This window comes from Natator depressus, chromosome 1, assembly GCF_965152275.1.
Source record: "Natator depressus isolate rNatDep1 chromosome 1, rNatDep2.hap1, whole genome shotgun sequence".
Taxonomy (NCBI): domain Eukaryota; kingdom Metazoa; phylum Chordata; order Testudines; family Cheloniidae; genus Natator; species Natator depressus.
The window spans coordinates 281,899,183-281,926,468 of record NC_134234.1 but is presented as its reverse complement, the minus strand read 5'-3'; the positions used below and the strand labels follow the sequence as shown (position 1 = coordinate 281,926,468).

The 27,286-nt window shown below is 39.9% G+C and overlaps 1 protein-coding gene across 1 annotated transcript in view; it reads left to right on the top strand.

The window, feature by feature from the left end:
- LGR5 (leucine rich repeat containing G protein-coupled receptor 5) overlaps positions 1–27,286 on the top strand; it is a 123,310-nt gene that overhangs the window by 28,703 nt on the left and 67,321 nt on the right. Inside the window, exon 2 of the mRNA XM_074942045.1 lies at positions 25,643–25,714. Coding sequence (XP_074798146.1) covers positions 25,643–25,714 — 72 coding nt within the window. The remainder of the gene's footprint in view (positions 1–25,642; positions 25,715–27,286) is intronic.

The following is a 27,286-nucleotide window of genomic DNA, read 5'->3' as shown; positions in this document are numbered from 1 at the left end:
TGCCTGCTTCTTGTTTACAATGTCACCTGAAAGTGAGAATAGGCATTCCCGTGGCACTGTTGTAGCAGCGTTACAAAATATTTACATGCCAAATGCCCTAAAGATTCTTATGTCCCTTCATGCTTCAACCACCATTCCAGAGGACATGCGTCCATGCTGATGACAGGTTCTGCTCAATAACGGTCCAAAGCAGTGCGAACCGACACATGTTCATTTTCATCATCTGAGATAGATGCCACCAGCAAAAGGTTGATTTTCTTTTATGGTGGTTCGAGTTCTGTAGTTTCCGCAAAATGGAGTGTTGCTCTTTTAGGACTTCTGAAAGCATGCTGCACGCCTCGTCCTTCTCAGATTTTGAAAGGCACTTCAGATTCTTAAACCTTGGGTAGAGTGCCATAGCTATCTTTAGAAATCTCACATTGGTACATTCTTTGAGTTTTATCAAATCTGCAGTGAAAGTGTTCTTAAAACAGACAACATGTGCTGGTCATCATCCGAGACTGCTATAACATGAAATATATGGCAGAATATGGGTAAAACAGAGAAGGAGACGTACAGTTCTCCCCCAAAGAGTTCAGTCACTAATCTAATTAACGCATTATTTTTTTTAATGAGCGTTGGATGGAAGCATGTCCTCTGGAATGATGGCCGAAGCATGAAGGGGCATACGAAAGTTTAGCATATCTGGCCCGTTAATGCCCGCAATGTGAAAGCCTGTTCTCACTTTCAGGTTACATTGTAAATAATAAGCAGGCAGCATTATGTCCCATAAATGTAAACAAACTTGTTTGTCTTCACGATTGGCTGAACAAGAAGTAGGACTGAGTGGACTTGTAGGTTCTAAAGTTTTACATTGTTTTGTTTTTGAGTGCAGTTATGTAGCAAAAAAAATCACATTTTAATTGCACTTTTCACGATAAAGAGATTGCACTACAGTACTTGTATGAGGTAAATTGAAAAATACTATTTCTTTTGTTTACTAATATTTGCACTCTAAAAATGATAATCAAAAATTGTAATAATTAAGTGAGCACTGTATACTTTGTATTCTATGTTGTCATTGAAATCAATATATTTGAAAATGTAGAAAAACATCCAAAAATATTGAATACATTTCACTTGGTATTCTATCACTTAACAGTGCGATTAAAACTGCAATTAATTTTTTTAATCACGATTAATTTTTTGAGTTAATTGCGTGAGTTAATTGTGATTAATTGACAGCCCTAATATATACACACATTATGTCAGCTGCCAAAACTACATTAGCTTCGATATGAGAGTATGGTCACAGGTGGTGAAAGCTGACTGAAAAGCTATAAAGGAAAGGTGAAGTCTCCACTAGGATGCCACAGTGATCTGTGTTTAAACCTGGGTTTACTTATCATTTGCATTAATCATAAATAAGCGTAACCTAGTGGGTAGCACATTGGACTGGGACTCAGGAGACCTGGATTGTGTTCCCAGCTCTGCCACTGCTCTGCTAGGTGTCCTTGGGCAAGTCACTTTGCCTCTGTTTCGCCATCTATATAATGATACTTACCTCCTTTTAAAAAGTGTTTTGAGATCTATGGACGAAAAGCACTATATAAGAGCAAAATATGATTTTGATTATTATTAAAGAAGAGTTGATTTGAGCATAATTACTTTGTGCCAGATCAAAAGCTCCAGCTATGGGAAGGGAGGAAGGTTCCACAAGTTTCCCCTAACAGAATTTCCCGCCTAATTGTTCCATTGTGGGCGTGCAGGATTGTCTCCCGATATTCCTTGGGGAAGATACAGCTGCTCTATGCTGCAGCTTTGAGCTAAATTAACTTTTCACCCTGTTCACCATAGCACTGGAAGATAGGACAAGGATCTGGCCTGGCTCTCCACAACTGTGGATACTCAAATCCAAGAGGGAAGGGAGAGCGTTTCAGTTGTCTCTCCTTCAGCGTGGTATGGACCCCTTTTAAACCAGCTTTCTAAACCCAGGATTTTTCTTCTAGAAAACAGAGAAATTACAGGATTTGTAACTATCCCAACAACAAAACACTCACCCTAATAATGAGAGTTCCTATTTACGCTTAGCCTCCTTCCATCCAGCCCCAAGTTTTAACCAAGCAGCTCTCAAGTTTCTCAGCAAAACTGGTTCAGCTGCTGCTATCACCTACCCACAAAGAAAAATCCCAAAATGTTAAAAGTCCATGGATATATAAAAGAAAGGACAACACTCTCATGTCAATCCAGAAATCCATGTCCTGTAATGGCTGTGCAATAATGCAGCCTTAGTAATGGCACTTTGTACTTCTATAGTGCTATTCCATTGTGGATCTCAGAGTGTTTGACACACATCTGAGTAATTAAGTCTCCCAACACCACTGAGAAATACGTATTACTAGACCAGTGTTATTGATTTGATGGGTAAAGAAAGACACCATGGGTACATCTACATGGCAGCTAGAGCTCCGGTCCAAAGCCCAAGCTCCAGTCCAAGCCCAAACATTTACACAGCTATTTTTATCACCATACCATGAGCCCCATGTTCCTGAGTCTGTGGGTCCACGCTTTGACACACTTGGCTGCAGGTTTCTGCTTGCCGAGTAGGCGAACCCAGGATGTGTGTGTGTGTCTGAGTTGGGAATAGAATCTAAGACTCAGGACTTCCACTAACCATTCAGTCATGTTTCTGACAACAAAATGGGATTAATTACAATGACAGTTGCATGTTAGAAAATAATCTGCAGCAAAGGAGACTCTTATATTTTTCCAGTGTACAGAGGGGAAATTTTTCAAAAAGTGTCTAAATGATTTAGATGCGTACGTCCCATTAATTTTCAATGGGATTTTAAGAACCTTTGAAAATGTTGCCCTTACTGCCTATTCTGTGTCTCTAAGATAACTTACATCAAATAAACCTTAACACAAACCACAAATAAAGTGAACTGACTTGTTGACATGAAGAGACCTTCCCACTGTCCCACAGAAAGGAAGATAACTTCCCTCACCCAAGGAAAGGCCTGAATAAATAACTAGGCTTTGCAATGTGCTCTAAATGCCATTACTCAGACTAGGGTGATGAAGGGGAGGAAGGAAGAAGTTTCTTCCTCCATTGGTCTCCATTGAAACCATCTGCCTCCTTTCCCACCCCCAGCCTTACTAATATAGAGCCCAGTCTACAAACGTGCCATGTAATGCCATTGGCAATGCAGTCAGCTGCAGCACCCCAGAGGATCAATTGTCAAATAAAAGTATGAGGAGGAGAGAGGTCTCTGAAAGAATCTGGATCCAAATCATGGAGAGTTTTCTAGTATGAAACCAACACTTTTTAAAGCATAATAAGGCCTTGCAGTAACAGCAGAGCGCAAATTGGGTACATGTTGACAATAACATAGAGGCAAAAAGAGCAGATGCAATTATCTCCTATCAGGGTGTGATCCTCTACCGTTGAAGTCAATAGGAGGGGTTTTTTTCTGTTGAGTAGGGAGCAGGAAAGGATTGTGGACTAGAATTTACATGATTCCAGGTGTAAATATAAATCCACTACAAGACTTGTCTCTTTTTGGCTGTATTATGGGGAAGGAGAGGTTCTGTATAGCATGAAAGAAGGATGCCCTGAAAATCTCACCAGTCTGTTTCCTGTGGTGTTTTTATGTCAATCTTCATGAACTGAGGAGCGTGGAGAAAATAGTCTACTAGAGGAGACTCAATGAACAATAAGACCCGAAGATATTTGGATTTTGGTTTGAATGTTATATTTTTTTATTTTTACAGGTAGTGCAATTGCTCTTAATATGCAAAATATTTTAGTACTGTTCTCCACAGAAAGCCATTGTAAATTTGTAGAAAGTTTTCTCTATCAGATTTTCTTTTCCTCCTTTTCTCATCCTCTTTTCTCTCATTTATTCTTATGAGAAAATTTCTAATACAATATTGTATCTAATAATTAATAATAATAACTTAATAAAATGTTAGGTTCCCAGTGGGATAGCTCAGATCTCTGACTTCAGAGCTACTTTTTTCATATGATTGCATCCTGCCTGAAAATCCAGTGTCCTCTGTGGGCAAGGGGAGTGGACTTGTGCACCCTCCCTTGCAGTGAAGGCAGAGTGCTGTGACCAAGGCTGTCTGTAGATGAGAACGGGTTCACAGAGTAGGAGAGGAATGGAGTTCCCCAGAATAAACTGAAGGACTATCCTTTGGACTTTGGCTGGACAATATTTTGGTACAAATCAGATATGGTGAAGGAGAATCCAAGCCTGAATTCCTGAAAGGGAGAAGGGAGAGAACACAAACATTAAAGAGATGTAAGAACAACCCTAATAGGTGCAAATGTGTGTGTGGAGGGGGAGGAGGGGTTGCTTGTCTGTTTATTTGGATTGGGGGAATTTAAGAAAAATATATTTCTCTGATGTGTAAAAATTGGAAAATATAAAAATGATGCAACCTGTTATAAAATATTAAGTCTGGTAAATGTCTAAACTATACTATGGACTTTCACCTTTTAATAAGAAGCCAAGAAGAGAAAATGTGGATAAATGATGATTATTGTAAAAGTGTTTTAATTACATTCAATATAAAACTAACAGAACAGTTCACTGTCATCTGATTAAGGGGAATGTAAGATAGTGTTTCATTATGTAAAGCAATCAAGTTGTACTTTAATCAGCATCATTGTTGAAGTAAAAGAAACGTACATTTCTCTTTTCTAATAACATAATTGTAAAGTTGTCAATCTAGGGTTCCTATTTGAACTGATTGCACTTGATAAAAATAACAAGCCATGACAAATAGAGGAGCTAGGTTTCAGTAATTCACTAAAGAATGTCTCTACCAAGCCTTTGTGGCAAAATGTCTTGTTTGCAGGACAAATGCAGAGTTGAAATAACAACCCATGAATACTACTGGTGAAATGGCTATGTACACAAGGTGAATGCTAAAGCTTTCCCTTCTGAATGGACCTTTTAATCCAGGCATTATCTAAGCTCTGAAAAAGTCTTCAGTGGCCTTACGTACAGATTAATGGGAAAAGCTGAGACTCAGAGTTGGGCTATTTGCAGAAACAGTTTTAAAGATTTACTGATGGTTGACAAATGCCATTTAAGCTTTCAAAGCCATCAATATGCTATTGAAAAGGATTTAAAGGGAAATCCTCCCACTATAGAAGAAGAACACTTTGAAGGATCTCCATGGTAGCCTCTGTTGTGGTGGTGGTGGGTTTTTTTTTGTTTTTTTGTTTTTTTTTACCCCCTTCAAATCTTTCACTGGCTCTCTTCAGCCCATAGGACCCTGAAACGCGTGGCTATGGAAGGGTAAGGCTAGGGTAGGGTAAGGCCCCTTTAAAAGACATTTTGTATGTAACTGAATGTGCCAATCTGCTTTTGTTCAGCCATGAGAACTGAACAGAACTGTTTCCAGAAAAAGCTTTTTTGCTCGTGGTCAGCCTTTCAGTAGCCTTTCTGCTAATAGATTTTTAATATGGGAGCTGGAAATGGCAAAATAAAAGTTTGTTGAAGATTTTATTGAATTTGGAAAATTGACCAGAAAATATTCCTTAACTTGTTTACCATTTGCTTGTACTGCCGGCATCCATCTTCTTTTACTTTGGCTTCTGTGAAAAGGTTGCTTATCTGATATGTTATGTTGTGTGAAAAAGAAACACCTGAAAATTGATTTTTTTTATTAAAAATAATTCTGTCTCCTTCTTTACACACCCCATTTTAAAACACTTTTTTATGCCCTGGCTCTTCCTCTGATTTATTGAATTTCACCATCAAACCCCAGAACCTTCTTTCAAAAATGGCTATGTTATCAGATTAAATTAGAAAAAGTTTCAGACAAAGATTTTCTGGACTAAATATCACTTTGTCTTTTGGTTAAAGAAGTTTAACTTGGGTAATTTTGAGGTCAGCAGCATTTGTGTCAGGGTTTAGTGCACACATTTGTGCTACCTGCCCTTCTGCAGGCTAGGTAAGCCTTTTATTAGTTACCAGTGTGGCACAAATCATGCCAGAATTTAGCCTTCAGTTTCAAATAGTTGATGTTTTCAGCTCCACCTAACTTCCATTCCCCAGCTGACCAAAATGAAACTGAATTCCTTCTTTAACTCAGTGATTTAAAACAAAAACAAGGGCTGCCATTATGTGCCAAAAAATGGCTCCACAAACTTCTACAAGGCTACATTAAGTAGGTCACACAGTGTTATTTGCAGATGCACACAAGTAATAGGACAGGTTGTAGAGTAGCAGCCGTGTTAGTCTGTATCTGCAAAAAGAACAGGAGTACTTGTGGCACCTTAGAGACTAACAAATTTATTAGCGCATAAGCTTTCGTGGGCTACAGCCCACTTCATCGAATGCATAGAATGGAACATATAGTAGTGAAAGCTTATGCTGTAATAAATTTGTTAGTCTCTAAGGTGCCACAAGTACTCCCGTTCTTTTTAAGTATGAGGACACAAATTCTCAGATTATAAACTGCTATTCTAGCATGAAGAAATATAGACCAGCAGATAGAGCATGGCATGGAGAGTCAAGACTCCTGAGGTGAAATCGTGGCCCGAATGCAGTCAATGGGAGTTCTACCATTGACTTCAAAGGAGCCAGGATTTCACCCTCCATTCTACTCCTAGCTCTGACAGTGACTACTTGTGTGACAAGTTGCAAGTTTCTGTGCATTAGTTTCCTCATCAAAAGAATGGGGCTATTGATATTGACCTGCATTTTTAAAGCACTTTGAACAGCTAAAGTGAAGAAGAGGAGCCTTGGAAATTTCACTTTACTATTTGTTCAAGAAAATGGAACAGACAGGTGCAGTAGGGAAGAAAAGTTTATGCATAGAGGTGATGTAGTAAATGTATAAAGACAATTTGGCAGTGACAGCTTTAATGTGCAAAATATTTTTGTTTGTCTTAAATACCAAACTATTTGTGTTTTGTAATATTACAGTACATTATCTCCAGCAAGACACAACACTGATATTTAAGACCTGAAGCGAAGACATAGTCTTGGATTTGACTGAACAGCTGAATTTAATTACCTGTCTGGAAAGATTTTCCTTTTGATCATTTTAAGAACCACAGAAAAAGCGGTGGCTTGCCATCCACAGGAATGAGGTTGATAAAAAGTGGGTTAAATAAACTTTGTGCATAAGAGAAGACAAACACAGACTATTGACATAGGGGGTATGTCTACACAGCAAAAAAAAAACCAGCAGCTGCCTGGTGCCTGCTGACTCAGGCTTGCGGGCCTGTTTCACTGCTCTGCAGACTTTCGGGCTTGGGCTGGAACCCAAGCTCAGGGACCCTCCCACCCAGCAGGGTCCTAGAGCCCAGGCTTCACCCTGAGCCCAGAAGTCTATCCAGCCATGTACAGCCCTGCAGCCTGAGCCCCATGAGCCCAAGTTGGCTGGCACAGACCAGCCGCTGGTTTTTCTTTGCTGTGTAGATATACCCTGAGAGTCCGATTCTGCCACCGTCACTCACACTGAAGAGTAGCTTACTTCACAAGGCTGTTGATCTCAATAGGAATACTTAAGCAGTATTTTGTTGCGCTCAAAAGTTTTATCATTTCAACTATACCTGTATAGCTTATTGCCATACGAGGAGGGGAATAAGCTTTGTCGATATCAAGGTTTCTATACTGGAATGACTACATCCATACTAGTATCTGGTACCACTATATTGGTTAAAAAAAAAATTCACCTCCCTAACTCATATAGTTATACTGGTACAAAAACTGTGCAGAAAATGCCTAAAATGTTTTCAGTGTAAGACTAAGAATGTGGTTCTGGTGTATATTAAGACCTGTATATAAAGTGCTTGAATAGGCTGTTGGCCAGCATGAGACTAGAAGATCTTTACAGCCTACCATATTTTGAGCAGAACAAGCATCCGCTGACATCAGTGGAAATTGTTCAGGCAGCGTGATGGCAAGATTGGGCCTCCATAAGTCTGAAGACAAGTTTCAAATGTTCAGTTGACCCCAAAATAAAGAGAAGAATGTGTAAAGAATTAGTCCAGCAAAGCCATTATGCAGAGATGGCCAACTGAATAACCCTGACTATAAGGATAATGTTTGCAATATAAAGCATCCTACCCCCTGCCGAAACTCACAGGATACTGTACAATATAATAAAATACAATAAAATACAATAAAATCATAGTAGGAAACTGCTCTTAAAAATTAAATAAAACCCATCAAGAAGTTTCAATATAAGAGAAAAAGGAAAGTATGGTAAATGGAAGGATATAAATGAGACTAGTCAAGATCATATTGAAAGCACCTTTGAAATAGAAAAATAGGAATTATGTATGTAAGGCAGGGGCGGGCAAACTTTTTTTGGCCTGAGAGCCACATCGGGTTTCTGAAATTGTATGGAGGGCTGGTTAGGGGAGGCTGTGCCTCCCCAAACAGCCAGATGTGCCCCCCCTGCTTCTTTCCCCCTCACAGCCCCCCTGGAACCCCTGCTCCATCCATCCCTCCCTGACCACCCTTGGACCCCCCACCCCCTCATCCAACCCCCCCCTTCCTGACTGCCCCCCAGGAACCCCTGCCCCCATTCAACCCCCCTGTTCCCCACCCTCTGACCACCCCAACCCCTGTCCAACCCTCCCTGCCCCCTTACCGCGCTTTCTGGAGCACCGGTGGCTGGAGGCGCAGCTGCACCAGGACAGACAGCCGCGCCGCTTGGCTGGAGCCAGCCACGCAGCACAGAGCATGGGTCAGACCGTGGCTCTGCAGCCACGCTGCCTGTCAAGAGCTCACCGCCCAGAGCATTGCGCCGGCCCAGTAGTGAGCTGAGACTGCGGGGGAGGGGCCAGGGACTAGCCTCCCAGGCCAGGAGCTCAGGGGCCGGGCAGATGTGGCCCGTGGGCCATAGTTTGCCCACCTCTCATGTAAGGTGTGAAATCTTGATCCTATTGAAGTCAATGAAAGTTTTTCCATTGCCTTCAAAAGGACCAGGATTTCACCCAACTTAGAATTCCTGATCTAAAGCGGGGAAAGGTTGTAACCTGATAATGTCACTTTTTTTAGTTTGTCTATAGTGAATGCCATCCAAATTATTTCCCTTTTTAGCTTTCCAAATTGTGCTGCAATAGCAACATGAAAGCCAGATAGGTAGAATAAGGTGCACAGGTTTAATTTAATTTTGAATTTGAACAAATTCCACACTCAGTTACACCCATGCAACCACAGTGAAGTCGTTGGGCATGTATGGGTGTAACTGAAGCCAAAATCTGGCTCATACTATGCAGTTGTGTTGTGCGTAATTAGCAGTTGGTATTTGGCCCAGTCACCAGTGTAACTGAAGACAGAGTTAATTTGGCCTATAATGTGCAATTTAGGAAACAAGCTATTTACAACTTTTAGATCTTTGTTTTAATCCTTCCAGTATTTGCAGACAAATCTTGGATTCTCTTCTGGGTAGCTCATAGTGTTTGTATTCTCTGAGATATTCTGTCCTTACTGGATTCTCTCCTCATTTAAAGCAACAGAAACTAGGAGTAGCTCCAATTAATTCACTGGACTCAACCTGCTGTAAACTTGATGTGAGACAAGAGTTGGGCCCAAAAATTCTAAAGTGGACAAAGGTGTTGGTTCTTTCACAATAATTTTTTCCCCTAAATCTTTGCCAGGAGCTTGAGTGAAATGGATGTTAACAAAAACAACCAAAACATGAAGAGTTTTAAACTTTCTGAAACCTGAGAAATTGTGAGCAGAAGGAATTTTAGCCGACTCAAGTAGGAGTAGGGAGGGAATATTATCTCTGTGTTTGGCACTGGTGCAACTGCTTCAGAAAGAGTGTATCCAGTTCTGGTGCTCACAATTCAAGAAGATATTGACAACTTGGAGAGGATTCAGAGAAGAGCTATTAGAATGGTGAAGGGAATGGAAAACATGTCTTACAGTGAGAGACTGTTTATTTAGCTTAATAAAGAGAAGGTTAAGAGGTGACTTGGTCACCGTTTATAAGTGCATACATGATAAACAAATATTTGATAATGGGCTCTTCAGTCTAGCAGACAAAGGTATAAGACAATACAATGGCTGGAAGTTTAAGCTGGACAAATTCAGAATGGAAATAATGCATACTTTTTTTAATAGTGAGGGTAATTAACCTTCAAACAATTTACAGAGGGCTGTGGCTGGATTCTCCATCACTGGCAATTTGTAAATCAAGATTTGATGTTTCTCTAAAACCTATGCTTCAGTTCAAACAGGAATTATTTTGTGAAAATTCTATGTCCTGTATCATGCAGGAGGTCAGACTAGATCATCACCGTAATCCTTCTGGCTTTAGAATCTATAAATTTTTACCTGTCTCATCACTTATGAATGCCTACTATTTCTCCAGACCTCTGGCAAAAACAGAATATACAAGACCTGATATTTTAATGTCAAAAACAGCCACAAAACACAAACAAACAAAAATATTCAAGTCTTCTGTATACCTCATAATAAAGGGTACTTGTTTTCCTGCTTGCTAATAGTGACCATAGCATAATTAAATTTAACCTTCCTGTGGCGGGGAAGACACTATATTGGACCAACACTAGCATTTAATTTCAGAAAGGGGAACTCCACAAAAATTAGGAGGTTAGCTAAACCGAAATTAAAAGGTACAGCACCAAAAGTAAAAACCCTGCAAGCCACTTGGAAACTTTTTAAAGACACCATAATAGAGGCTCAACTTAAATGTATACACCAAATTAAAAAATATAGTAAGAGAACCAAAAAAAGAGCCACCCTGGCTAAACAATAAAGTAAAAGAAGCAGTGAGAGGCAAAAAGGCATCCTTTAAAAAGTGGAGGTTAAATTCTAATGAGGAAAATAGATAGGAGCATAAACTCTGGCAAATGAAGTGTAAAAATATAATTAGGAAGGCCAAAAAAGAATTTGAAGAACAGCTAGCCAAAAACTAATAGCAAAAATTTTTTTACATTCATCAGAAGCAGAAAGCCTGCTAAACAGCCAGTGGGGCCACTGGACAATCGAGATGCTAAAGGCGCACTTAAGGATGATAAGGCCATTGCGGAGAAACTAAATGAATTCTTTGCATCTGTCTTCATAGTTGAGGATGTGAGGAAGATTCCCAAACCTGAGCCATTCTTTTTAGATGACAAATCTGAGGAACTGTCCCAGATTGAGGTGTCATTAGAGGTGGTTTTGGAACAAATTGATAAACCAAACAGTAATAAGTCACCAGGACCAGATGTATTCACCTAAGAGTTCTGAAGGAACTCAAAAGTGAAATTGCAGAACTACTAACTGTCGTCTGTAACCTATCATTTAAATCAGCTTCTGTATCAAATGGCTGGAGGATAGCTAATGTGACGCCAATTTTTAAAAAGGACTCCATAGGTGACCCCAGCAATTACAGACAGGTAAGCCTGACTTCAGTACTGGGCAAACTGGTTGAAACTATAATAAAGAACAAAATTATCAGACACATAGATGAACATAATTTGTTGGGGGAAGAGTCAACATGGCTATAGTAGAGGGAAATCATGCCTCACCAATCTACTAGAATTCTTTGAGGGGGTCAACAAGCATGGGGACAAGGGGGATCCAGTGGATATAGTGTACTTAGATTTTCATAAAGCCTTTGACAAGGTCCCTCACCAAAGGCTCTCAAGCAAAGTAAGCAGTCATGGGATAAGAGGGAAGGTTCTCTCATGGATTGGTAACTGGCTAAAAGATAGGAAACAAAGGGTAGGAATAAATGGTCAGTTTTCAGAATGGAGAGAGGTAAATAGTGGTGTCCCCCAGAGGTCTGTACTGGGCCCAGTCCTATTCACCATATTCATAAATGATCTGAAAAAAGGGGTAAACAGTGAGGTGGCAAAATTAGCAGATGATACAAAACTACTTAAGATAGTTAAGACCCAGGCAGACTGCAAAGAGCTACAAAAGGATCTCTCAAAACTGAGTGACTGGGCAACAAAATGGCAGGTGAAACTCTATCTTGCTAAATACAAAGTAATGCATATTGGAAAACATAATCCCAACTATACATATAAAATGATGGGGTCTAAATTAGCTGTTACCACTCAAGAAAGAGATCTTGGCGTCATTGTGGATAGTTCTCTGAAAACATCCACTCAATGTACAGCAGCAGTCAAAAAAGCAAACAGAATGTTGGGAATCATTAAGAAAGGTATATATAATAAGACAGAAAATATCATACTGCCTCTATAAAAATCCCTGGTACGCCCACATCTTGAATACTGCATGCAGATGTGGTTGCCCCATCTCAAAATTTATTAGGAGTATGGAACAGCTTCCGTATGAGGAGAGATTAATAAGATTGAGACTTTTCGTCTTGGAAAAGAGACAGCTAAGGGGGAATATGTTAGAGGTCTATAAAATCATGACTGGTGTGGAGAAAGTAAATAAGGTAGTGTTGTTTGCTCCTTCACATAACACAAGAACTAGGGTCCACCAAATGAAATTAATAGGCAGCAGGTTTAAAACAAACAAAAGGAAGTATTTTTTCACACAGAGCACAGTCAACCTGTGGAACTCCTTGCCAGAGGATGTTGTGAAGGTCAAGTCTATAACAGGGTTCAAAAAGAACTAGATAAATTCATGGAGTATAGGTCCATCAATGGCTATTAGCCAGGATGGGCAGGGATGGTGTCCCTAACCTCTGTTTGCCAGAAGCTGGGAATGGGCGACATGAATGGATCACTTGAAGATTACCTGTTCTGTTTATTCCCTCTGGGGCACCGGGCATTGGCCACTGTCGGAAGACAGGACACTGGGCTAGATGGACCTTTGGTCTGATCCAGTATGACTGCTCTTATGCTCTTAGAGGTCACTCTATACATTTGAACAGGAGAAATAGGGATTCTGTGCTGCTTGAGAAGTATATTTTATTTAGAAAGGCAGAAATACAAATTATATAAATACTATTTTAAAAAATAATACTAAATACTACTTGAGGAACAAATCTCATTCTTTTCTCACTTAATCGGCTCTGTCTGCTACTGTGTGTTACAATATTCCACTATTTAAGTCTTGTAATATATCAGCTAAGTACAATAAATGATTGACACCCCAGGGTATTTTTGTAACATACCCTGATAATTATTGCCTACCATGTTGAGTTATCAACTTCAAATGAACAGCCATGTAGCAGATCTGAACGGAAATGGATGATTTTATGACAGTAAGCATCATGCATTTGATACTTAGAGAAAGCAGAGTGCTAAATCTTGGCACCTAAAATAAAATGTCAGGTACCTGTCAGATTAATTCAGAACTCTGTGTGTTTTATCTGATCTTTGATCTTTACTTTCTTTTTTACTCTAATTATTTGTTCTACTCTGCTCCCTCTGCTGGAGTCTTGGCTAAACTGAATGGCAAAATTGTTTCCTGAAAAGATTAATCATGCATGAAGTGTTTGCTTTACAAATGTTCCACAGTCCAGATTTAAGTAAGCCTTTGATACTCATTTATATCAGAAAAATGCCCACAGTGTACAAGAATATGTGCTGTTTAAAATGACTATATTGCAAAGTTTCTGCAATAAGAGTTTGCTCTTGGATGCACCTGAGCAACTCTATTGACAGGTGTAATGAAAAGCAGGATTTGAATCAAAGTGTTTTATAATATCTCTGTTTTTAGAGTGGTAGCCGTGTTAGTCTGTATTAGCAAAAACAACGAGGAGTCCTCGTGGCACCTTAGAGACTAACAAACGTATTTGGGCATAAGCTTTCCTGGGCTAAAACCCACTTCATCAGATGCATGGCGTGAAAAATACAGTCAGCAGTATATATATTACAGCACATGAAAAGATGGGAGATGGGAGTTGCCTTACCAAGTGGGGGGTCAGTGCTAACGAGGCCAATTCAATTCAATAGGCCGCTTCCACCTTGATTGAATTGGCCTCATTAGCACTGACCCCTCACTTGGTAAGGCAACTCCCATCTTTTCATGTGCTGTAATATATATACTGCTGACTGTATTTTTCACGCCATGCATCTGATGAAGTGGGTTTTAGCCCAGGAAAGCTTATGCCCAAATACGTTTGTTAGTCTCTAAGGTGCCACAAGAACTCCTTGTTGTTATCTCTGTTTTCGTTTGTGTTAAATTCAGTCCTGATTTGATAGGAATGGTTTATCTGGGTCAGTTATGTGGTATTCACATGATGGGTTCAACTATGCCTAGCCCTATGTGAGGGCACAAAGCAAGGGAAAGGGTGTAAAGAGCATTTCTCATGTAGCTTCCCCTCTCTCCAGGAATCTCCACAATGGGCGAGATCCTCCTCATTGGCTTCAGTGGAGCTACAATGATTTACACCACCTGAGGATGTGGCCCATGGCCTCCTTCAGGAAAGTGATGTTGCTGGAACTAGCATTTCTGGAGGGAACAGGGACAGGTAGGGGGGAAATACATGCTGCTTTCCAAGGATGGTGTTAAACAGCAGCTACTAAAGTTAGACATTTATAAATCAGCAAGTCCAAATAACCTGCACCCAAGAGTTATTAAAAGAGCTGGCTGAGGAGCTTGCAGGATCATTAATGCTGATTTTCAATAAGTTTTGGAACACTATAAATGGAATAATCCAAGTAATTACAGGCTTGTCAGTCTGACACTGATCCCAGGAATAATAATGGAATGACTGATACAGGCCTCTATTAATGAAGGTTTAAAGGAAGGTAATATAATTAATGCAAATCAGTGGGGTTATGGAAAATAGATCCTGTCAAACTAACTTGATCTCTTGTCCTGATAAGATTTAAAAAATTGTTGATAAAGGTAATAATGTTGATGTAATATATTTAGACTTCTGTAGGGCATTTCATTTGATACCACACAACATTTTGCTTAAAAAATTAGAACAATATAAAATTAACCTGACACTCATTAAATGGATTAAAAACTGGCAAACCGATAGGTCTCAAATAGAATTGTAAATGGAGAATCATCATTGAGCAGGTATGTTTCCAGTGGGGTCCCCTCAGGGGTCAGTTCTTGGCCCTATGGTATTTAACATATTTCTAATGGTCTGGAAGCAAACGTAAAATCACCACTAATTAAGTTTGCAGATGACACAAAAATTAGGGGAGTGGTACATAATGAAGAGGATAAGGCTCTGATACTTAGTGATCTGGATCATCTAGTAAGCGGGGAACAAGCAAACACTGTTCATTTTAATATGGATAAATGTATGTGTATACATCTAGGAACAAAGATTGTGGGCTGTACTGACAGAATGGGAAGCAGCAATTCTGAAAAATATTTAGGGGTCATGGCAGATAATCAGCTAAACATAGCTCCCCGTGTGCAACAGTGTGGCCAGAAGAGCTAGTGTGATCCTTGGATGCATAAACAGGCTGATCTCGAGTAGGAGCAGAGAAGTTATTTTACCTCTGTATTTGGCACTGGTGCAACTGCTGTTGGAATACTGTGTCCAGTTCTGGTGTCCACAGTTCAAGAAGGATGTTGATTAATTGGAGAGCGTCCAGAGAAAAGTCATGATAATGATTAAAGGATTGGAAAACGAGGAGTGACTTGATCACAGTTTATAAGTACCTACCTGGGAAACAAAAAATTGATAATAGGCTCTTCAATCTAGCAGAGAAAAGTATAAAATGATCCAAAAGCTGGAAGTTGAAGCTAGGAAAATTCAGACTAGAAATAAGGCATCATTTTTTAACAGTGGGGTATTAACCATTGGAACAATTTACCAAGAGTTGTGGTCAGTGGCAACTTTTAAATCAACATTCGGTGTTTTTCTAAAAGAGATGCTCTAGGAATTATTTTGGGGACGTTCTATGGCCTGTGTTATACAGGAGGTCAGAATGTTTGATCACAATAGTCCCCTTCTGGCCTTGGAATCTATAAATCTATGAAAGGCTGAGATTCCCCCCTCGCCTGTTAGTCAGGAGCGCACAAATATCCCTCATTACGAGAGCTCTCCTAATGCAACAACCGAGTCTCATTTACCTTTTTAGCATACATTTTAATGCAAACTCTCTTTGTGCAAACTCTACATTTTAAGTACTTGAATAACAACAGCCTTCTGTAAAAAATCAACTTCTTATGCTACGTATCCTTCCTGCTGTTGATTAAAAAAACTTACATAATGGGCTCAGTTATCGATCTTTGGTTATTCTAAAATGTTACTGCAAGTGTGGCTGAATTTTTAAATATTTAGCTTTTTGTTTAGATTGTTTCTGTTACCAGTGTACAGACAGGCAGAAGTAGTCATGCTATTTCCATTTGTTAGTTATTCTAAAAATCTCTGTAGACAGTGTATTCAAGATGTGTACTGCATCTCTATCTTAAATATTTCTCCCTGGAAAACTGCTAAATTCTAGAACAAGATTTTCCCAAATACTAAGGTTGAATCCTTTGGTGGAAAAACACATTTTTACCATAGATTTTCAATGGAATCCCAGTAAAAATTGCAGATGTAGTGTGAAGTCAGCTCTGAGAATAAATACTATAATTTAATTGTCAGGAAGTTCTTACAGCACTTATTTATATGATCAGACTTGCTTCTGTGGGGTTATGAACTTAAATATTTGGCAATGTAATATCACTGCTTATTTGCATATTCATTTTGGAAGACACTGTAAAGAGGTAATTAAAATAAAAGTTATGCTAGCTTTATGTCGATAGACTCTAATGAATTATCTATCATCATCTATGATGGGAGGTTGTATTCTAGATGCCTGTTGGCAATAGTATTATAGAGTAGGCAGTGTGCTCCAGTGGATTCAGTGACAAAGACTTGTATTTTGTTCTTACCCTGCCTTTAACCTGCCAAATGATCTTGGGCAAGTCATGTTGCCAGTGTGCCTCAGTTTCCCCTGTGCTGTGTAAGAGCTAAGTATTATTGCCATAGTGTTGGCAAACCAAATATAAATACTTTGGACAACAATAATGTTTAATCTTACTTTTAATATCTGTGATGATGGATTTGCATTAAAGACCGGCATATTTTGAGAAGTTAAAGTACTCCATCATAGTATTAGGTAGCTGTTAAAGTTGTCTGCCCATAGTAAAAGTACAGCAATACTGTGTTCAAAAGGTGGGAATATCTTGGAAACATCATTACCATGTATAAGGCAATATCCAATTTAATTGAGAGTGATTGCTTGGGTAGCTGTTCCTAGTCACTGAGAATGGGTTGTATCATCTTGTCAGTGTTTTGACCTGAGGCTGTTTTATTTTTCAAAGACTTCCATAAAAATAATCATTAGTACATTATATTAGGCTAATGAAAGCCCAAGGAAAAAATTAACAGCAATAACAGTATTTCCTCTTGACTATTTATATAAATTATGCTTCGGCTTAACTTGTTAAAAGTTTGTGAGGATATAAATGTAAAAAATTGGTAAGTTGCAAAATGCATTTTCTCTGTAATACTGAGTTTCGCTAGACTAGTCTGGTGATGGATAAAAAGAGTTTGTAATGTTCTGTATTTAAAAATATATTCTAATGGCAGATGAACAGTTTTCCAAAAGTCATTGGAAGCCATGCATGTATCCCAGGATAGATTTTTGCCCTCGTTTAATAGACGTAAATGCGTTTTAGAAAATGAATCTTCAGAGATGAATTGTCTCCAGTAATATCAGCTAATAATAGACTAGTAGCTTGGCCTCCAACTAAAGCCTTCTCTAGCATATGTTGAAAGCTAGTTAAACTCCCAGACTCCAGCAAAACAAGTTAAATTATCTTGTACAGCTTGTTTTAAGTATGGTAATTGGTAACTGAAGATTCTTCATTATGCCTAAAGGAAGACAATAAATAAAGAAATCTGGAAAAAACATCTTTTATTTTTATCCATGCTCCTGGACCATACCTCTTCTTGCAATGTTTGCAGGTTTGGCATCATTTGGTGAACACTCAAGATCTGCTGGAATCTTTAAACAGACAAGTTGACCATTTCTATGGTGCAGTTTGAAATACCTATCGTTTTTCAAAAACAACTTTCCACAAAAATGTCTCCTGCTTTCCACAAAGGAAATTCCTCTCCCTGCAGCCCTAATTACTAGCCAGAAATGCAGAATGGGTAATATTCAGTCAGGGGCGCTGGAACAATTTGTATAGTGTGGGTGCTGAGAGCCATTGAACCAAAATGTAAACCCTGTGTATAATGGAAACCACTTCAAGCCAGGACATGCTGCAGCACTTCCCACACCGCTAGTTCCAGCACCTATGTATTCAGTGCTGGAGCAGTGACCGGCCTAACATATGACAACTCTGGGCCTTTCACTGCTAGAAATGGGAAATTTATAGCAAATAGAATATGGGGGTTCTCAACTTCCTTGTGAGATACATGGCACTTGCTTCTATCTTTGAAAGTGGCAATAAATTGGAGACATTTTTGTATCTAGAAAAATGATGGTTTGAGATGTTTTAAATGTATAGTAGATTTTCCTCAGCTTCTGAACCATTCAGCTGAACTCAAGGAATGTGTCTGTGTTTCTACAGTGCCTAGCACAACAAGACTCTGTTTTTGACTGGGTCCTCTAGACTCTACTGTAATTACAAATACCTAGTAATAATGGCTAAGACACTTGGATTTAGAAGGACACAAGAAATAGTCCTTGAATAACTTTCCTGTAACGTATGTGGCCTATGTACAATAATGTGATGGTGTGGTAGACTAGAACATTCTAACCACATTCATTTTGAGTGACTTTCATAACTCACTTATGGCTTCACTACTTGTGAGTACTGTGTCCATCCCAAACTTATGCTAAGGAAACCTTTTTACCACATCATGCATTGTATAGTCTATATCAGTGGTTCCCAAACTTGTTCCACCGCTTGTGCAGGGAAAGCCCCTGGCAGGCCGCACCAGTTTGTTTACCTGCCGCGTCTGCAGGTTCGGCCGATCGCGGCTCCCAGTGGCCGCGCCGCAGTTCGCTGCTCCAGTGCCAATGGGAGCTGCTGGAAGTGGCAGCCAGTACGTCCCTTGGCCCGCGCCGCTTCCAGCAGCTCCCATTGGCCTGGAGCAGCGAACCGCGGCCACTGGGAGCCGCGATCAGCCGAACCTGCAGACACGGCAGGTAAACAAACCGGTGCGGCTGCCAGGGGCTTTCCCTGCACAAGCAGCGGAACAAGTTTGGGAACCACTGGTCTATATTACGTGTGTGTGGATGCACACTCACACACAGAGGATATGCCTACACTTCAAGCTGGAAGGTGTAATTTCCAGCTTGAGTAGATGTACTCATACTAGCTCTCATCAAGCTGGCATGCTAAAAAAGACTCTCGCTGTAGCAGCACATGTGGTGGGATGAGCTAGCTGCCCCAAGTACACGCCTAGAGTCTTGGGCAGGCATGCACTTGGGGCACCCAGTCCCTCCCATCACTTGCATTGCTGTAGCTATGCTCTAGTTCACTAGCTCAATGAGAGCTAGCACAAGTATATCTCCTTGAGCTAGGGATCACACCCCCAGCTCAAAAGTATAGATATATCCTGACCATTAGAAGGAAGGGCCTGGATTTCCCTTTCTCTCAAACACTTGGATGGCTATATGGAGAATACTGAAAAGGTTTTAAAAGTGAGGGGAAATTCATAAATTTGGAAAGAATTGACAGTGAAGGAGTTGGCCATTGAAGGCAATCACAGACTTGTGACTAAACTTTTAAAAGGTTTATTTGTGCAGTTGAATTACAAAATGCATGCAAAATAATCCTGACTGAGCATGCAGTTACCGAGTTTGATAGTATTCAGTGACAGGAATTGCATGTGAAAATTTGGTGTTCATTTTGAATGTTGACAGTCTTCAAAAATTTAGCCCTTGACATTGTAAATCAGCAAAGAGGAAAATCTATTCATACCTTAGGTGCACCTGCTGGGAAAGAAACCCTTGAATTTAGATTAATTAGATTGAGATGTGACTACCATTCCTGGGGATCCTCCGCAGTCTATTTTGAGCTGAGCTAAGGCTCAGTCTCCCTCTTTGCAGGTGCAAAATGAGTTCATATCTGAGCACATGTGCCTTTCAGCTACCAGGTTGTGTGTGTAAGTCAAGTAGTTATAGGCTCAAATACCCAAACTTGCACCCCAATATTGGTTTCTAGTGCTATCCTTCTGAAAATTTAGCCCTTGATATTCAGAAGGATTTCCTACAGAAAATGTTACTCAATGCCTATTGGGACTCCTAGCAATTCAGATGTGTTTGGAAGTAATTTAATTACTACACTGGTGGCAGACTGGCACAGGGTATAATTAAGAAAGATATCACTGCAACGAGTACTGTTGCCTCTGCAATTATTCATGCAAATCTTTGTATTTTCTGCAAAGACATTGTTTGTTCCCTGACATGTCACTATTCCTAGACAACTCCTGGATAACTGGTTTGAGAATTCAGACTGATGGGCTGCTGCTGTTTTTGTTCCTCATTCTCTCTCAAATTACCTCTTGCCATTTGAGGTACTCTAGCCTAATTTAGTGGTGCATTAATTTAAAAATGTTTCTGTCCGATGTTCTTCACATTATGGGCCAAATACTGCCTTCAGCATTTATTCTCAGGGCAGAATTCCCACGGATGTCAGAGGGAGTTGCACATGTATTTTAATGGTAATACAGGGCATTATGTTTCCCTATTGTAAAAAATATGTTAGAAGGATTGTGGGATTCTAATAATTGTAAGTTTAACTATATTTTATATGTTTTCTTTATCATTGTAGCAAGCAAGAGCCTGTCAAATTTGAACATAAATGCTTGTGGGCTTTAGTTATTTTGTTTCAAGTGTATGAATTTGAAAATGTATAGATTTTGGGCCAGATCCATAGCTTTGTTGAAGTCAGTTGAGGATTTGGTCCTTTAATTTGAAGTTCTTTTTCATCATGACATTGAAAATACTATTTTACAAGCACCCACCATTCTCTTTTCTCTTCAAGCAAGAGCCAGACCTGCCCTGTTGCTGACAAGCTAGCATAGCGATCAGGCGGGGGGGGCCCAGGGGATCCAGAAAATGCACACTTTGAAAAAAGAACCCTGCTGGTATAGACCAGAGTTCCATAAGACAATCCAAAGCACTCTTTACTACTTTTCTCAATAGGAGCAATGCATAGGACCACTGTTCACCAGCTAGCTCTTAGTGCTGATAACTGCATTCATGCTCCCTATCTCAACCGATAGACATGTTCCTTGTCCTGAAATCTATGCCCTCTGGGAACATGATCCAAACCCTGGCAGGTTAACTGGGAGCCTCCTTTACTGGTCCCTTTGGGCACTATCAAGAATTTGTGTTTGGCTGCCCATTGCTGGTATGACCTTCTGTGGCTGCCTACGTTAACTTGACAGGCCCAATTGTGGAACTGATACTCACATAAGTAGTCCCTTCGGCTTCACTGGGATTTCTCTCATGCTCACCAGTAAGAGTAAGGGTTGTGCAGTCTTGCCGAATCACTACACACAGTGGCAGGAATTAACCGAAATGGCAGACAGGCTAATTGGACTTTATAGAGGACATTTTTAGTGTGTAGAGGCTCTGGTGCATGCACAAAATGTGCTCCCCACAGCCTCCATGTATGGAGGTCCTTGTCTGGCTAGCTGGGGGAAAAGGGTTGTTTTTTCCTTTAAGGACCACCCCTCACAACAGGGGGATGAGGGGGAAGTGTAAAGGGATGGATAGGACAGGCAGGAAGCAGCTGGGCCCAAATTTAGGGGAGGATCACTGCCCTTCCTGCTGACTAGAAGAGTGAGGGAGCATTTATACCCCATGCAACCCAAGAGAAGCCCTCTTTTTACCAGGATTGGATTGGCAACACCCACCCACCCATGAATTTGCAAAAGGACTAGGTTACCTCATGACCAACTGTGGTCATTATGGTAGTTGCCCTTTTTTCCTGGAGACTGGGAAGGAATTTTTCCGTAATAGCTGGGTTGGGCAGGGTGGATTTTTTTCAGAGTAGGTCTGGGACCCAGTGGGGTGGGCAGGGGGGTTAGGTTATAATGTCTCAACTTAGTATGTGAAACTTGTGGTGGATGTCCAGTGTGGGTACTCGGTATGGAAGGGATATGGTTATCCGATAAAATGAATTAGAAAAGGGTTTGAAGAAAAGCATCCTGTACGGAAGTTGAATAAGAGGAGGGTTTTTTATTTTTATTTTATTTTTTAATTTTTTTAAGCCTTTTAAAAGGAGCTCAGAAAGGGGGTCTTGGGACTCCTACATCTGGAGCAGTGGGGAGAGGAGCCCCCTTTTGCCTCATACAAGGGCAGGACAGTAGGGATTGCAGGAATGGGATGGCAGGGACCAGACTGGAGATTGTATGGAAATGATTAAGGAAATGATGATGACCTGCATGGTACAATTTGTTATCAGATGCTCCCAGATATTTTAAGTGAATAAAGTTGTGGCCTAATTAAACCATATCCATTGCCACTCTTTCTGTCTGACTTCCAGCATGGCTGGACAAGTGATATAAGTGGCCCAAAGGAGTAACCCGCTTCTAAATAAAACTGCCTGTGCAAATGGGTAATTGCATATGGCATTGGAGGCCCAGACTTAGATGTGCACCAGGGCTTCCATTCTATTGAAAAATGGATCACGTAAAGCTTTATTGGGCAAGTATGTAAGTAATGTGCTTCCATGAGGTATGCATTTCTGTTGTTCTGTTAACTATGGGTAAACATATTTCATTGATAATATTTTGTGGTCCTGTTGCAGATAAATATCTTTTTGTTTTGTGTTCTGTTGTAAAAACAAAGAAGCCAAGAAAAGGCAGAAGGGGCAGTGCGGTGTGTATATATACACACACACACACACACACACACACACACACAGAGAAAATGTTTATTTAACTAGTAGTTTTAAAGAAATTTCTAAAAGTTTGTGTATATTGGGAGTGACTTGTACTGTTTTGGTGCATGTCCACAGCAGGAGCAAGGAATGAAAGCTGTTTGTCTATATTCTGACCATCTCTAAGACGTTGCAGACAAGCCAGTCTGTAGGGTGCTTGTGACAGGTATTACCAGCTGCGCCCTAGGAGTTAAGATAGGTGAGGTCATCGGGGTTATACGTGTATCATCCCTGCTGTGCAGATTAATCCTGCTATTGAGAGGAATCAGTTAGTCAAGAGAGCTAGGCTTGGTCTGTGTTGGCCAGAGCTCACATTAAAGCTGTTTTTGTAGTATACCCAATATACGCACCTGTTTCAGGATGCATTACTCCTGTTTTCAGGTGTCCTTAGCATTTGGCCTTTTAAAATATAAAATATGAGCAAGTATATTGTGACAGACCCAGATCAGTGGGGTACACGAATGTGGTAGAAGGCAAATATACTGGATGAAGTTTTCTGTTCCCTGAGTGACCAGAACGGGCTGCGCTAAAGCAATCAGGAACCTGCTAGAACCAATTAAGACAGACAAGCTAATTAAGACACCTGGAGCCAATTAAGAACATACTAGAATCAATTATGGCAGGTAGACTAATCAGGACGCCTAGCTTAAAAAGGACCTCCCATCAGTTAGTGGAGGGTGTGCAAGGAGTGAGAAGGTGTGCTGCTGGAGGACTGAGGAGTACAAGCGTGATCAGGCCTCAGGAGGAAGATCCTGCAGTGAGGATAGAGAAGGTGCTGGGGGGAGGCCATGGGGAAGTAGCCCAGGGAGTTGGAGTTGTAGCTGTCATGCAGCTGATACAGAAGATGTAGACAGCTGCTATCTACAGGGCCCTGGGCTGGAACCTGGTGTAGAGGGCGGGCCTGGGTTCCCCCCCGCTCCCCGCCATTCCCTCAACTCCTGATTGGACACAGGAGGAGTTGACCTGGTCTGTGAGCAACACCAGAAGGGAAGGTCTAATTTGGAAAGGGATCTGGCCTGTCCCCGATCCACTTGGTGGGACAACAGAGACTTAGAGATCGTTCTCCATTTCCCCCATGCTGGCCGGTGATGAGGTTAGCTGAGTGAACGGCAGGTTTGAGCCTCCAGCAGAAGCGGCCAAACTGAGGGCTGCCGTGAACCTCTGAATGAGCAAATCCTCCAAAAAAGCGCAGGACCCACCAAGGCACAGGAGGAACTTTGTCACAATATTTATTTACAAAATCCCATTAAGACCTATGTAGAAAATGCATCCACCAACTGATTTTGCTTAACATAATGCTTTGTACCTTCTTGTTTGTTAATCTATAATTCACTTGACTGATGGGATTTCAGCATCTATATTTTTGTTCCTTTGCCAAAATAAATCTTTTATTCCTTTGCCAAAATGAAAGGGTAGTCCCCTACCAATGGCATGAAAGAATTAGTTGATGAAATATTACAGTAAAAATGTGAATTAATAACTACACTGCTCCCTGATTGATCACTTTGATTTTAAAGTGAATGTACAGAGGCCTACTTCTATGAGTGATTTGATAATGGTTGTGAAATATTAACACAGTTCCCTGTTGTTTTAGATTCTGTACTCCAACTATATTTTTCAGTCGTACATTTTCAGGGAAACATCAATACAGTAGAAGATCAAATATACTGAATTTAAAAGATTGATGGCTGAAAACATTTATTCTATAATGTGAAACAGGGTGTGATTAATGTGAATTTTAAATGTCCACATACATAAATTCAGATCATTTGCTTATCTCATGATCTCCCAGATGATGGAAAAGTAAAGTCAGTCATTGAAAAATAATATAAAATAACTAGGTACTATTGGGGCACTTTTAAATAACTTATTAAAAATGGAAGGTTTATAGGTAGCATAAATACTTACATCTAATATACAGGTCTGAAATATGTTTTGATTTTAACCATGCTGTTCCTATTTTAGGATGTCATCATATCTTGTCTACATTATTTTATTATGCAATCTCTTTTTCTACATTTACTTTTGTGGTAAGCCAACTCTGATGATACTGTAAAAGTATGGGAAAGACTGATAGAAACTATACAAAGAAAAACAGAATAAAATTTAATTACATGGAACTTACCCTAAAACAGAAATTGATTGAGTTCTGACCAGAGCTTAGAAGGCTAGTGGTTTCCTGTGCCAGGAACTACTGTGGAACCCCACCAGGAAGTGTGCTACATAGCAGGATCACATTACACCCTTGTTTTATGGTTCATTTCACTTATTTAATGCAATCTGAGAACCTGTAAAAGGAGCATGTTAAAAAGAGGAATGTATTTTTATTCCATTTCTTTTAATCAAAATATTTATTTTTACAAGATACCTAAAGTAACTTAGGACAAAATCAATAGCATTGTACATCAGGTTATACTATAAAAGCAGTATATTCCATATTCATGAAATGTCAATAAAAATGCAAATTTATTATTTTTGTACAGCTTAGTATTTCTACTTTTAGTAACCCAAGAATATGCTACAGTCTTAAAACAACAAACTATTTCCTTTCCTTTTATTTCTCCAAATAAATGGTAATATGGTATAGTGGTTTATTAAAATAACTTCAACTAAAGATTGTTTAGCACACCAGCATATTTATAGAGCATGATAAAACACTCCTGAATCTTTGGAAAGTGGATGTGCTACAGCATATATTTTGTTTGACAAAGCTGTCTTCTTAAGAAAGAAAAATGTTTAAAATGCTAACTAGATAATGATTCATCAGTCATGGCAGAGGAACTAATTTTTGTTAATGTACTACTTAAAAATGTGGGGAATGAGCAGCTGGATACCACACTTGTGGCATGCCATACTAAGTCTCTGTCTGTTTTCCCCTACAGTGATCTCAGTATGAACAACATCACTAAGCTGCCCTCAAACCCCCTGCACAATCTCCGCTTCCTGGAAGAGCTGTAAGTATCATTGTATCCTTGATGGGCATAGTCAGCACCAGACACATTCCTGTGTTTGTCTCTCATACGTACTGTGGGAACCAGATAAAACAGTGCAGGAAAGCTGTCAGCTCTGACACTTTGGGCACATGCGGAAACACTTAGTTGAAAAAACCAATTGCTTGTGATTCTGGAAATGAACTTGTAAAAGAGTTACCATGAGGCTACAACTTCTCTAAGCAGAGACAGAGCCAAACAAATTAAAAATTTTAAACAAGGGTTGTGTAAAAGAGCTGGATAGCATTTTGGAAATAGTTAAGCAGCAGGATATTAAAAGTTTGAATACTGGCTCATGTTTATTAAAATAGCAAGTAAAGCTATAATCAAAACCTGCTGCCTGGTTCTGCCTATGTCAAGGACAATTGAGTCCACATTTCATAGCATCAAGGCTTCTTGTCCTAATCACTTTTAATTACTGTTTCCTTACTCTTAAATTTAGCATCCCTCAAGGCTGACTGTAAAACACCAAATCCTACAAAGATCTTAGAGCTATGCCATCCAGTACTGTAAAAGAAAAAACAATGTACAATGCAAAAACTAGCTAATGAAACACAGCTTCAAAAGAGGACTGGGATTGGAAGTGATGGTGACTAACCATAAGTGAAAGGCACTCTGTGTGCAGCAGACCTGGATGTGGCAGTGTCCTTAGTTATTATGATCTAGGCTTAAAAGTCATCTTCAAGCTCTCACTCCATAGTGTGATGTAGAATCAATGGCTAATGACCCATATACCTCGTAGGAAGAGGCTGACACTTGCAGTTACGGGAACTCTCTAAAAAGTTGATTAAAAGAACTATTTAGGCATCGGCCCCTGATGAATCATAGAAATGTAGGAGTTGAAGGGACTTTGATAGGCCATCTGGTCCAATCCCCTGCATTGAGGCAAGACTAAGCATATTACGTCTTAAAAACCTCCAATGATGGAGATTCCACAACTTGTCTAGGTAATTTGTTCCAGTGCTTAACTACCCTGACGTCTTCCTTTATTAGCCCCTAAAGCCAGGGCCCCATCTTTTTCACTGATTTTTAACTGCTAGTACACCACAAAATCCACATGGGAAGTTATGATGGTACCTCCACACAAAAAATTCATTTTAAAGGTAAAGGAAATGTACAGTAGTAACCCTGTTTTCAGACTCCATTAAGCTAGAATATTACTTCAGAACTTTAGTGTCCTCACTAATGGCCAGTTATATGTTGCCACCTCATCCTTCAGACTGGCATTTCAAAAAGCAAAACAATGTGCGCGTTAATAGTCAATGGAATTGCCCTCTGAAAGCTCAGAAGAGAAGCTGACGCCTCGTAAATCACTTTGAAAACTATTCCATTTACAAACAGTTTTCTTTTTTTCCTCCTCTATCTTTCTTGTTTTATTACTACGGACGTTTGCATGGAAACAAAGTATATCTTTTAAGCTTCATCTGCTCCTTCTACTTATTGCCCATTTTAAGTAATCAACTGTGATACTATAATGTGGCCACTACAAAGTATTATGATATCAAGTACATATAAAGTGGGTTGTGCCACCAAAGC